The sequence below is a fragment of the Chroicocephalus ridibundus genome, chromosome 3 (genome assembly GCF_963924245.1).
Source record: "Chroicocephalus ridibundus chromosome 3, bChrRid1.1, whole genome shotgun sequence".
NCBI classification, from domain to species: domain Eukaryota; kingdom Metazoa; phylum Chordata; class Aves; order Charadriiformes; family Laridae; genus Chroicocephalus; species Chroicocephalus ridibundus.
The window spans coordinates 85,185,548-85,198,454 of NC_086286.1; the positions used below are offsets into that span (position 1 = coordinate 85,185,548).

Here is a 12,907-nt window from a genome sequence, read left to right on the forward strand (position 1 = left end):
GCCATTGCACTCTTTAACTCAGGCGAGATACCTGTGATTATGAATTATACCTATGTGATTATACCTATACCTTAGGAAAAGGAAACAGACAACAGACACATCGTGGGTTATGTTTTCACTCCGTTTTCACTTGAGGATGACTACATAGTCTTGCTTACGCAGTGCAACCATCACAGATCCAGCACAGTGAATACTGGGACTCAAGGACGGCTCTTTGGCACTATAACATAGACTACCCATGAAAAGGATACTAAAAAGGGAGTGAAAACACGGCAAAATATGCATGGGCAATTTTATGCTAATTTTGCCATATAGCATCACCAATTTACCTCAGCCTTTATATGGATCAAACTCCTTTTTTCTCTCCTATGCCTCTCTTGCTAAGAGGCTGACAGCCACGTTTTAGTGTGGTGGTTTTCTACTTAGGCTAAATACTCACTAGGGACGAGCATTAGACCACCAGACATGATTTCACTTATTGCCCAAGAGAGCACTTAAGTTTATTTCTTGAACAGTGAAAGGCTAATATACTGTTTAAACACAACGCTGATTACTGAGATGCTTTCCTTCACTTAATATTTTATGTCGTTACTTGTTTTGCAGTAAAACTTAAGTTCACGTTTAGCAAGGCACTTAGTCCACATTTCATCAAAACATATATATACCCCTGAGAAGCATGAATTTTGCTCTCTCCATGTTAAAAATTGCTCTGTAGAATCAAAAGACTGACAGCAGAAAAAAAATTCAAGTACCGCACTGAAGACATGGCAAGCTTGTACTGGAACACGACAACCCACTTTAGAAACTGCTGTTCTACACGGGAAAATGTGGGCATCATTGGAGATGTATGGAAGATGTCTGTGGGCCTGTCTTCAGAAGACAACTATTCAATCACAACAGCCTGCTATAATGTGTGCACCGCAACACTCCCAACAGCCCTGAACCCTTTGGGTTTTCTGCTGGAGAACACTTTTGGCCCTTCACAAATGCCACCAGGAGATTCAAAACGGAGCTCAAGTGTAAGAAAAGGCAATTGAAAATTGGGCACTTTACTCTCCCTTAGAAAAGGACAAACAGGACTGTAATAAGAAACTTGGATTTATACATTTATTTATTTTAATCAAATAGATGCTTAACAACTCATATTGACCTGTAACACTGCAGTCTTCCTGCCTTTTATTTTTCTATTATTCAAGCAAAGACACTTCTTTCATATAGAGACCCAAGACTGATTTTGCACATCATACCCACAGTAATAGAAGGAATAACTTGTGCTACATTTTCATATGTGGAACATCTACTTTATGAACACAAGTTCACAAGTTGGCTGGAATGTCTTGGGAGCCTAGCCCTGGAAAAGACACAACATAGTTGCTTGCTTTCTAGCTGAATAAACTACTCATGAAGTTTTATCTACCAGTTTGCCTCCATTGCTTGCTTATCAGTTGATCACCAAGAAACCGAGTTGCATGTCAAAGTAAAAAAAAAAAAAAAACAACCACAAAAAAACCAACAACAAAAACCCAAGAAAAGACTCATAACCTTCAGAAGAACTGTCAAATACTAAAACAGATCTGTTTTTAATGTTAGCTATTTAAAAAATATATATCCTTTAGCAACCTACTTAACCAGTAGCAGAGAAGGAAGAAATTAATCTATACTGATCTTACATTTACATTTTTTGCCAAATGTGATTTGAGAGTTCGTCCTGGACCAAGTGCAGTATTTAATAGAGTATCACTTGACCAATGTACTGCTGGGAGGCGGAATGATCCAGTACATATTTTCATCTGTAAGTATTAGTATAAGCCTTGAAATACGAATATTTAAGCCTTATGACACTGAAGTTTTTAATAATGAATGCGGTAAGGCATAACTATACTACAACAAAGGCTAACATCAGTTTATTACTTAAATCTTTGGCTTGTTTTCTACTTGCTAATGTTCCAACAAGAAGACCTCTACTGCTAGACTTCTCCGAGAAAACGTTCTGTCGTGCAGGGTTGGTTACCTTTTCAATTATCAAGGGAAAGAATTCATCTGCTTCCTTAAAGTAGAGCCAATGAGCCTTTCTAGTAATGGCCAATTATGAAAAGATTCACTTTTCACTTCATGATGAACGAGACACTTATGTCCTTATCATGACCGTTTCCTGTGGAAAAAAGCGTGCTGCACATCTCATGATGAAGAACAAAAATAACAACAGATTTGCTTTTTTTTCCTCCAACTTTTTCAGGATTCTGCCTTGGTTTTCTTTTTTTTTTTATTTAATCCTTTCTTCCATGCCACTGCTTTAAGTTTACTCACATTTTAATGCAGAAAACAAATAATAAGTTTCATATATACAAAATAATATTTCATAATCTCATATGCTAGTAAAATGTAAAAAATCAGTATGAAAAGAAATCCTGTGTCACCTAATAATCACTGTTACTGGCTTAGCCTCAATAAAAAAAAAAACCTGATGATGGAGGGTAATAAATTGCTCCAATTTTACAGCCTATGGAGGTTTTCTGGTGGGCTTTTTGCTGTTTATTTGTTTTAGAAATACATCATTATATTCCTTGTCTATTGTCTCCACTAAAAATAAGACACCTACATTAGGCCAAAGAATTTCATAAGATTTTAAGAGGTAGAAGGAGGAATGAACTACTCAGTTTGTCCACTTTACCCTGGTTTGGAAGTCACATAATCTATATCCTGGTATATTGACATTAATATCACTGTTTAACTTTCTCAAACTTGGTTTGTTCAAGGTTATATTTCACCATATTCACTAAAATTGGGCAACTGTTCATTGGCAGTCTAATAAAAATTAAAATGTGACAAACATGAACTGCAGTCACTTCAGTTTCAATCGCATTCAAGCATCACTCTGCGTACGCATTTCGATGCATTAAAATAACTGCCTTAATCTTTATGTGTAGTAGGATTGAATCACCCACTGGACACTGGGGATTTAAACTAGTGAAAATAACTGTGCTCTGCAGACAGTGACACCCTTTCTAGAGGTGCTCTGAGGGAAGCTTTAATTTGTGCTTAGGGCTTCATGGGAGCCCTACTAGTAGAGATGCCTCGGGGACACGCTGAATTCCTATCGCCCTAACATGCATGCATGTGTGTGTGCAAAAGGCCACGCTAGTCACAGGTAAGACAGGCAAATCAAACGGTAGCATCCCCCATCAGCTTTTCTATTATCTGCCCCACTTTGTGCCAATTTCCTCCAGCTTCCCCAACACCTCTTGCTTTGCTGTTCTTCCTTAAGACATGGGATGGGGATTTGTCAAAGTCAATGAGCACTTTATTACAGTGAGAGTGCTCAGTAATGAACAATTCAGCAATTTAATGAGATTCTGTAGATCTGTCTCCAGCCTGTCCATCAAGTTTCACTTCTATAAAGCACCCTGACACTAATCCTCTGGCATACCCAATCTTCACCCTGGGCTGAATATTAGATTCTTCCATGGTATATTGCATTACCACTATAACCTTAGCAAAAATGATGAACTTAACTACACTTGAGGCAATATAGCTGGTCTGATTTGATTTTCTTCTATTGGGTTGACTATGAGGGAATTACTTATTTACTAAGATAAAGCAAAAAACCAGTTTCTTATTGCCTTCTGAATGCCTAAATTGGTAAATATATATGTGTGTCTTTTAATTCATTCTGGGGACCTGGAATATTTATAGATATATATTTATTCCTGGTTGTACAGACTGAATTAAAAAGACACACGCACATTTTGCCTGCAGCGGAAAACTAGTTTAAAAAAAAAATTTCTTCGGAACAGCATTAGTAACCTTTAGAGAGGCAATTATGATAACACTTAAATGGACAGTGTGGAGTTTGTTGTCACTCAAAAAGCAGCATATTACCTATAAGTATCTCTCCCTAGTATGACCCTGCAACAGAAACAGACGCTTTATCCTATTTGCCTCATGAAATGTTCATTGACTGGAGTGCACACAATTAAGAAAATTATTTCTCAGCTCTTCCTGCAGGACAGGACAATGACACAAGATTTAAAAACTCCCACTTCCCAAACGTTGTTTCAGTAGGTTGCATAGGGTGTATTACTCTGTATATGCTTGTTCACTACTGAGTCGGCATTAAATAATACTTGTCTGGCTTTCTGTAGTAACTTTTCTCGCAGAAGTACACCCAAGCACATAGCTAGGAGATTTCACTACCCCAGCAGAGAAATTATGATAAAACCCAATGGGCCAATCAGCCATGCCCCACGTATGAACTTGTACATCAAAACCTTTTCTGATAAAGGGAATATGGGGTAGTACTCCAGAGTATCATGCCTAAAAAAACCAAACCAAACCCACCGCCATGGGTAGAGTGCTGCAGGTTCTGTTGTACAGACATCCTCCAGAGACTAGGACAGGCTAAAGTCTAACTATATATTAATATTTGAAGAAAATATAATCTTTGTAAAATACTCCATCATCTAAAGCCTCAAAGTGTCAGAAACAAATATGCCAGTTATCAGACTGAAGGGTTAAGTTACATCTACATATTGTCTTTGTGGTTTGAAGAGTTTAACTAGGCATTTTTATTTTTTTAAGAATAAATATTTTGCTCCTGCACAATGTTATTCATCTACAGAACATGAAGTGTCCCACAGATGAACACCCATTTTACACTTTGAGAAAATGATAGCTTAAAGATGAAAAGATTTGCTTAGAATAATCCAAAAGATAAGATGATAAATAACAGGGACTAAAATATAAATCAATCTTCTGACTCTCAGCCTTCTCTGTTGGACCAAGATAACCCATTTTCTTGAAAAGAAACCTGTGCTTTCTTTTTAGAAATTTACATTCTGCCTTGAAATACCCTGAAATACTTTCATTCTGTAAAACATGACAGCCAAAAGGAAACAGAAAGAAGTGTTTGTGTATCCAGTATTATAGAGATTTCCTTCTAATATATCATGAATTGTAATTTTTACAGACATATGACAGGAATGTTTCCAAGGACAGATTTTGTTTCAGTTTTTGTGTTTCTCTTTACAGGCTACATGTTGGGTTTTTTTTATATTAGGTTTCCCACCCTCCATCACACCAACGGTCACAATATAATGCTTTTATCTTGTTAATATTCTATGGCTAGCAACTTGGTCCTTTTCTAGAGCCAGCTTTTTTAGAAGAAACGATCACCACCTCCAGCTTCTTGCCACAAACCTTCCACTGATGCCTCCACTCTTCTCTGAGCAGAGCAGTCTGCGTGATGATTTGTTAATCTGCTTCAGGCAAAGTCAGCTGTGGTGGCCTAAACAAGTTAGCTAACTACTTGAAGTTACACTGCTAAGTTTTTCTGAAGTGAATGGGAGAGACTGCAGAAGCAGGTTTGCCACCAGACTTGTGGCACTAGCCTCACCAGAGGCAAGGATAATTGAGTTGCATGTATTGGCCATCTCTTCCCACCAACAAAGTCAGATCTGGAAGGAAGTCTCTGGCCGCATTGGAGTAACACAAGTTAAGCAATAAGATAAATTTCTCTTTCAAACAAACTAATTGCATTAACACACACAACAGTTTTTGAATTTCATTTAAAAACTTCCTTCAGTTGTTATTCACAGTTTTTGCTCAAGTGCTTATTCTCCCTCAAGATTGCTCCAGGGTTTCAAAACAACAGATCACTGCTATGGTTTACAGAGTATCACACATTCTGCTTGTTCACCAATCTCCTTACCTGCCAGATTTGTTCTTCACTGAGTGAAGTGAGTCTATCACTTTTAAAAACCTCTCGAAGGAGACAGTATGGGAGTGCCAGAACTTCTTCAGGATGACTCTTCAATAGCTCAGAGAGATGTTTTACTAAGAAGTCAACCACTGCATTCTCCAACAAAGTGAGGTTGAAGAGGTCCGCAAGCTTATACAGGTCCAAGTAATTAAAACTATTTAATTCCTAAATGGGTGAAGCAAACAAAATACGTCTCAGAAAAAAAACCAAAATAGAGAACGAAAACCCCCACAGGTCTGATAATGAAAAAAGGTTGTTCTTTTGGAGCTGTGGAGAAGGAAGGTAATATAACTTGAAATTAATTAACATAGCCTCATTCAAAATGTATGTGTAAATGTTACCAGTGCATATGCAAATATATATGATAGTACTAATTTATATTGCAACTGCTAAGGTTATATATGCACCTGTAAGAAAAAGAAATACTGATTAGTGCATAAAATAATAAACCAGCACGATTTACACTGTGTAACAAGAGCTCGCAGGCATTAACAAGTGGATTAAAAAAATGTATTTGTTAACTCCAATAGTTTGTTACAAAGCAATTGTTTGTTCATTATTTACTGGTTTGATTGAGTCAGAGCACCTGTGCAGTATGACTTTTAGTTGCATGAAACCTCACAAAATACGAGATGTTGAGCTACATTTTATTACGTATAAATTTATCTTCAATGAACAAATAGACCCTTTTTTCCCCAACTACTGACATCAACCTATAGTGGATGTTTCCTCGTATTCTTTCTCCCCCTCCTTCTAGCAGCGGAGAATCTGTGAAGACAAAAGCTACAGTAACTCAGAGCAGGAAGTTTTTTCCATCCTGGTAACAGATAACCTATATTCACCGGCTAACGTTTTCAACTTGGCATCCCTTGTAAATTAGCATCTGGACAGCTAACCACTGCTATTCTAGAGCACAGGCTTTTCAGGGGAGAACCCGAGAATTCATCCCTCTTAGAAATAAAGCACCCAGGACAGCTGGGAAATAAGCACGTTTACCCGTTTTCTCTGTTCTTGCTGTATGCTCACACCTCTCTCCCTCTCCCCTCCGCAATCCTGGTTTTCATCTTCCAATTTACTGCATTGCTCCCTATCAGCCGCCTTCTCCTTGACCAGCTCCATGTGTGAAAATGACAAGGAGTCTTGTCAGTTTCACTTTGCTGGTTAGTTAACATAGGGACTAGAGCAGGAAAGAGAAACAGACTAAATTAAGTCAATTTCACTTTCACTGCTCTGCTGGATGGAATGGCAGCACCAAATGAAACTGACAAGAAATCTTGTAAATGTCAAATGAGCTGCACGGCTGGCAGATCGAGCAGAGCAACAGGGAAGATGGGAAAGTGCGAAGAGGGGTTTTTTTGGAATGTTTTATGGACTACATCTTGAACGTGTGAATTGGGTGGCTGTCCCAATGACTGTGGAGCTGTTTATGCATATGCAATGGAGAGTGGAGAAAGAATTTTTTTCACCTGCTTAGAGGAGTCAGTACTGGAGGAAAATGAATCAAATTCCTGTGGAGGCTCCTGCTTGTTACATACTCTCCCAGTCTGAACCATGCACCTTCCCTGGCAGGCTTGTACATTGAAGATAAATCCTATTCATTATCTACTTAAACTGCTGCAAAGGAGTTTCAAATTGTTTTCTTGGATGAACAAAGAAAAGTTCTTTACGTTGTCAGAACAAGCACTACCAGCCATCATCCCAAACGCCACAGATATTCTAGTGTCAGTTCCTCTTCGCACTAACACAGAAGAGGTAAGGATAAATCCTCCCCAGTTGCAAAAAGAAAGAGAAAGGAATGAATTTTACATGAGAACTATCTGGTCTGTGTGCTTGCTCAGTGATTTAATATCTGCAGATCACAGATGGTATCTCACACCACCACTTCTGTGATGGCCATGCCATGGTGGCAACAACGCATAGGAGTATCATCAAAGTAAACATCACAGCATTTGACAATCGACAACCATGGTTTATCATCCCTGGTTTGGAAGACTATCTTTTCAAAGAACTCCCTGATTGAATGAACGCCAAACATCCAGAAAGAAATTTAGAAGAGCTCAGTGTATATTTATTGAGCTCTTTTGTAGTTAACAGCTATATCTGGGGAGGATCAAAATAAACAAATAAGTAATCAAGCATTGTGATCTGAGGATCAACAGCCCAAGTAAAAATACAGGCCTGATCAAACCCCATTGAGTGTTAACGGAGAAGGACAGATGGCTTTTGGTGGACTTCAGAAGAGGACAAGACTTGAGATAACATAGTAAAATCTTTCCTCGTTAGCGAGAAACAGTAAAACAACACACAAATGCAGTTTTCCCCTGAAAAATCTTCACATTTTCAGTGAAATCTGAAACACATTGGTAAACCTTCACTTTTGGTTTAGGCATTTTTGATGATCCCCCAAACCCCCCTATCCCCTCAAATCAAGGCCAACTGAAGTTTTTCCATGAAAGCTGTCATACAGTTGAAGAGGACAAATATACTTATGGATGGATAAATAAACTCTCAGGATCTGTTTATTTACAATATTATTTATTTTTATTTATATGTGCTCACTTATTTCAGATGCTTATTTATTTATTTGTCTATTCATTTGTTTACTTATTTTGATTGGTAAGCGTCAGAGGATTTTTGATGCTTTGCCTAACATAACGCCTTAGTGACCTACGGGATTTATGGTTTACCGCTTGATGAATATTCCAAGTATATTTTGTCAAAACTGGTCTTGGCCTGTAATCAGAAATATTTGTTCCTGGTTCTGTAAGGATAGAGTTGATCTACAGGATTGTATTTCACAATCAAAGAAGCAAGTAGTGCGATAGCTTTTACAAATGAAAATTATCAAACTGTCATAGCAATATTCAAGTCAAAATTATACAGTGGTGTACATTACTGTCCCTGTGATGATATTAGAGGGCAAAAATGTCACATTGAGATTGCAAGATGTATACCACAGATCACATAACCTAGTCATAGGCAGTAAGACTTTCAGAAACATCAGACTAAAAAGCAGTAAGTTCATTGAAAACAAACAAACAAACCAACAAAAAAAACTCAAAACACCTTACCTTATAGCTTAAAAAAAAACCAACAGCAACCAACCAGGAGTATCAAAGCAATCACTGTCAACAATTAATCAAAACAGATTTTCACACCGAACCCTTAATTGAATTAAAACTTTGTTAACAAAAAAAAAAAATCAAATAGCTTACTAAATAGGAAATTTAGATGTGGTCATGAATAAGTTCTGGCAGTCTCTGTTTCCCACAAGTTTCATTATATTGTATTAAAAGAGCAGCTACAAAATTTAAAAGTCGTGTCCAACTTTCTTCTGGTACTGTATCACAGCATACATTCTTTAAAAATATGCAATACAAAACAGGCTTATGTGAATTATTGAAACTTTTAATCTTGTTTTTTTATAAACTTCTGAATATATGCCACTTATCTTTTTTGAACTGAAGGATGAAATATGAACACAAGCAGAACTGTCACTAAGAGCGGAAGAGAATTAGGGAAAGGTAGCAATCCTATCTCTTCTAATATGAGGTAAATTACACTGCTGAAACACATTCAGACTAAGAAAATTTGTATAAGATTACATATATCTACAGATCTTACAAGTAACAGTTGAAATAGTTCTAAAATCTCACAGTAAACTCAAACCAATTTAATAAATTGGCCAAATTATTTATCAGTGTCTACTTCTAAAACGAGGAACTATCTTTGATCCTATGCATTCTACTTACTATACATCCCCCCTCTTCCCTTCTCTCTGAAGCAAGAGAATCCATTGTTCTACACCACTGGTCTTCTGATTCAGTAGCATCAACCTTTACATGCCAAACCCATTTAACAATGAGCTGACATTTAAAACCCTCATAAGGGTTTTCCGAACAAACAATCTGAAAGATGACAATATTAAATATTCAAAATAAATTACGTGACATTGTCCCTATTTTAATACAGAGGTGTATTTTAATATAGAGATATGATAAATTGTCAAACAGGAAAAATAGATATAAACATTGTATTTAAATTACTTCTAAATCCATCTTTATTCGTTTGTACTTTAAAGAATAATTGCCTTGCACAAGCCACAGAAAAGGATGTAACAGATTGATAAATTAGAGTTAATCATAGCCAAGAACACAGCAGACTACAATATACCTCTATTCCTCTGCTCCGCGCTATAAATAGCAGAAAAAGCACAAGGAGAACTAAGGGGAAAGAATGCATTTCTTTATGACCTTATTTGAAAGATAAACTCCTTGGGGAAATACAATTTATTCAGATTATCAAGACCCTGCTGTGCAAATCTACAGTCTGGGAGCACACTACAGAGATCAAACAATATTTACTTTATTCTGTTGGGTATAAAAGCTTTTAATGAATGCATAATTAAGACAGAAAAAGTATATACAGCTTTAGAATTCCACTGCCAAGCCAAGCCATTAATATCCAAAGTATCATACCCAGTTGTAACTCCACCTGCTTCCTATTTAGATTACAACACTGTTATAAATCAAGGTATTAAATGACTAGCCCTGCTGCTGTAACAGAGAAGAGTTGCATGGTGACACTATTTTCCCTTATCCTAAAAGGGGTTCAGCCTCTTCAAAACAAAAAAAGGAAGTGTGAGCTCTCTGGGACAGGGACGTGTTTATTCAAAATCCTTAAGCAGCCCAAGTTCTCCAGGTTTTCTGCTATGTTAAATACTATGAACCAGCTCCACCATTCAGAAGAGAACCTTGACATAAATCATAGCAAAGACAGACTCTAAATAGATAAGGGATAGCAACAAAATGAAAAATTGTAGTGACAAAAAACATACTTATCGACAACAAAAGGAAACAACACAATTTTAAATGAAATTCTCTTCTTTTGGTTCTAGCTCTTCCTTTCTATATCAAAGGTTCTAGTTCTGCAAAACCTCACACATTTACCTAAGAACTAACAGATCACGTACGTTCTCAACAGCGCAGCAACAGACATACCTATTTCATAATAAGCACAGGCATGAATCCTTCAAAAATTAAATTTTAGATCTTATTTGAAATGTTCCTCCACTAAACACCAAAGCCATACAGTTGAACCATGAAAGACATTTTGCCGAAGCCTGGTCACAGCGGAACAGCTGGGGCAGGATTTTGCAGTGTATAAAGCTGTGTTTACATTTATTAGAAGATAGCATCTTCTACAGTGCAGACTGTAGATGTATTTATAGGCACAGTAAAGAACGACTTTTTAAATGATTCATTTTTATAAAATTAATTTTTTCTGGTAGATCATCACTTTCCCAACACTTTCTTTAATTCTCGCTTTTGTTTTCTCTTTTAGGCATGAAAAATTATTTTGCATCCTTGCTGTTATTTGAAAGTAGGTGTGGGGCTAAGTACAAGAGCAACAATATTACAACATTTCAGCCCGATTATTTTCCCTCTTCCCTATGAGAAGTAATTTCCCTTCTCACTTGGCGCTTCCCTATATCTGCTTAGTTTTCAGTTTCAATCCTGTGGGCTGGTGCTAGTGAGCACCCTCTTTGAAGGCCTGGAGGAGGCCTGTGACCTTCACAAAGGGAAGACATGACATTCTCAGATTGCTCATGTGATGAGATATAGGTATGGTCTTCGAAAAAGAAAGTGAAACATGCCACATGCAGATACTCTACAACCAAAAAAGTAAACACTTCCTAGAATCTCAGATTAATCAAAGTTATTAAATAGTACAAATATTTTCAAATGGCAACCCAATTAAATATTTTAAGTGACCCTGATTATACATAACTTTTATATATTGCATACATGATTATGGATATCATGGAAAGAAATATAATAATGAAACATTAAGACTACACAGTTAAAGTTCCATGGTACCATTGGAACATCCACAGGCAACTTTCCGTAGAGTTTTCAACAGCTGCTTTCCCTTGCTAAACAGATGCTGCTGTGGGATTTTTTTTTTTTTTTTTTTTTTTAAACTGCACCTGGCACAGAAACTCCCCAGATGAAAAGCTTCACATCTCACCTGGCTTCACATCTTGCCAGGTATTCCTGGCAAGATAACTATAGCAATCAGTATTACTTAACAAAAATACAGGGATGAAACAAAACATGGAGATCATCTAACTCTTCACCTGGCCCTTTTATACCATTTCCCAAATGGTACAAAACCAAACCCAAAGGGAGGATCTCATCAGATTTACCAATGTTTACAGTTTTTGCCAATTATGTGAGCCTGTCTTTTCTTCAAATATGTTATGAGGAATGACATAATCCTGCATTCTTTACTCCAGCAGACATCACAGAATATTGGTACATAGTCTTTACAGGTGTTTCATTACTTTATATTTTTTCTAACTCCTCAATGTTACTGCAGAGATTGAGGACAGCTGAAAACTACTTGGCTAATCCATCAACCATCAGCAAAATTTTATGGTAAATGCTCACTTTTTTTTTTTTTTTGGTCAAATCCAGACAGTTTTGTCCTTTTAGAAACCCAAAATTCACAAGAGTAGCAGTTAAAAAAAAATTACCATCAACAAGAAGAATAAAGATAAACAGGACTGTACAATACTGTTGCTTCCAATTCTTTTGTAGACTCTTACAACAGTTCAATGCCATGAGAATACAGGAGTGGAAGCCTATTTCCCTACTATACTGGACAAGCTCATCAAACCCTCTTTGTCATAAATTAAGAAAGATCCATCTTAAAACTCTCTCTGCTCTTGCTCCCAACTACTATTACAAGAAGGCTCACCTGACTTTGAGACTCCGTCTCCTGATTTCCAGCTTAATTTACTCAGACAGTTTATATGCATTTGCTCCTGTGCCAACATTACCTTTTATTTCTAACAGCACTGTCTCTCTCCCTGCTCCCCCCTCCCCCACTATTTATTCCCTTGATATATTTACAGAAAGCAATCATATTCCTCCTCAGCCCTCATTTTGCTAGACTAAACAAGCCAAGCTCTTTTAATCTCCTCACGTAATACAGGTCTTCCTGATGATCTTAGCTGCCCTTTTCTACACCTCTCTTGCTTTGACTTCATTTATTCTTCTGCATGTGCAAACTCTTTGCAGTACTCCTGATTTTTCAGCAGTAGCTTGTACACCAGCATTAGTACTTCCTTAGCTTTATAAATTA

At 37.0% G+C, this 12,907-nt stretch overlaps 1 protein-coding gene across 14 annotated transcripts in view; it reads right to left on the bottom strand.

Moving 5' to 3' along the window:
• KLHL32 (kelch like family member 32) overlaps positions 1 to 12,907 on the bottom strand; it is a 130,837-nt gene that overhangs the window by 36,604 nt on the left and 81,326 nt on the right. For 13 of the 14 annotated variants that reach the window (XR_010070388.1, XR_010070387.1, XM_063329928.1 and 10 more), the window contains one exon: positions 5,708 to 5,923. The exons of the other annotated variant lie outside the window; for it this stretch is intronic. Coding sequence is in view for 11 of the 13 variants with exons in the window: in XM_063329928.1 (XP_063185998.1) it covers positions 5,708 to 5,923 (216 nt within the window). In the remaining 2 variants the exon portion in view is untranslated. The remainder of the gene's footprint in view (positions 1 to 5,707; positions 5,924 to 12,907) is intronic. 14 annotated transcript variants of the gene reach the window in all.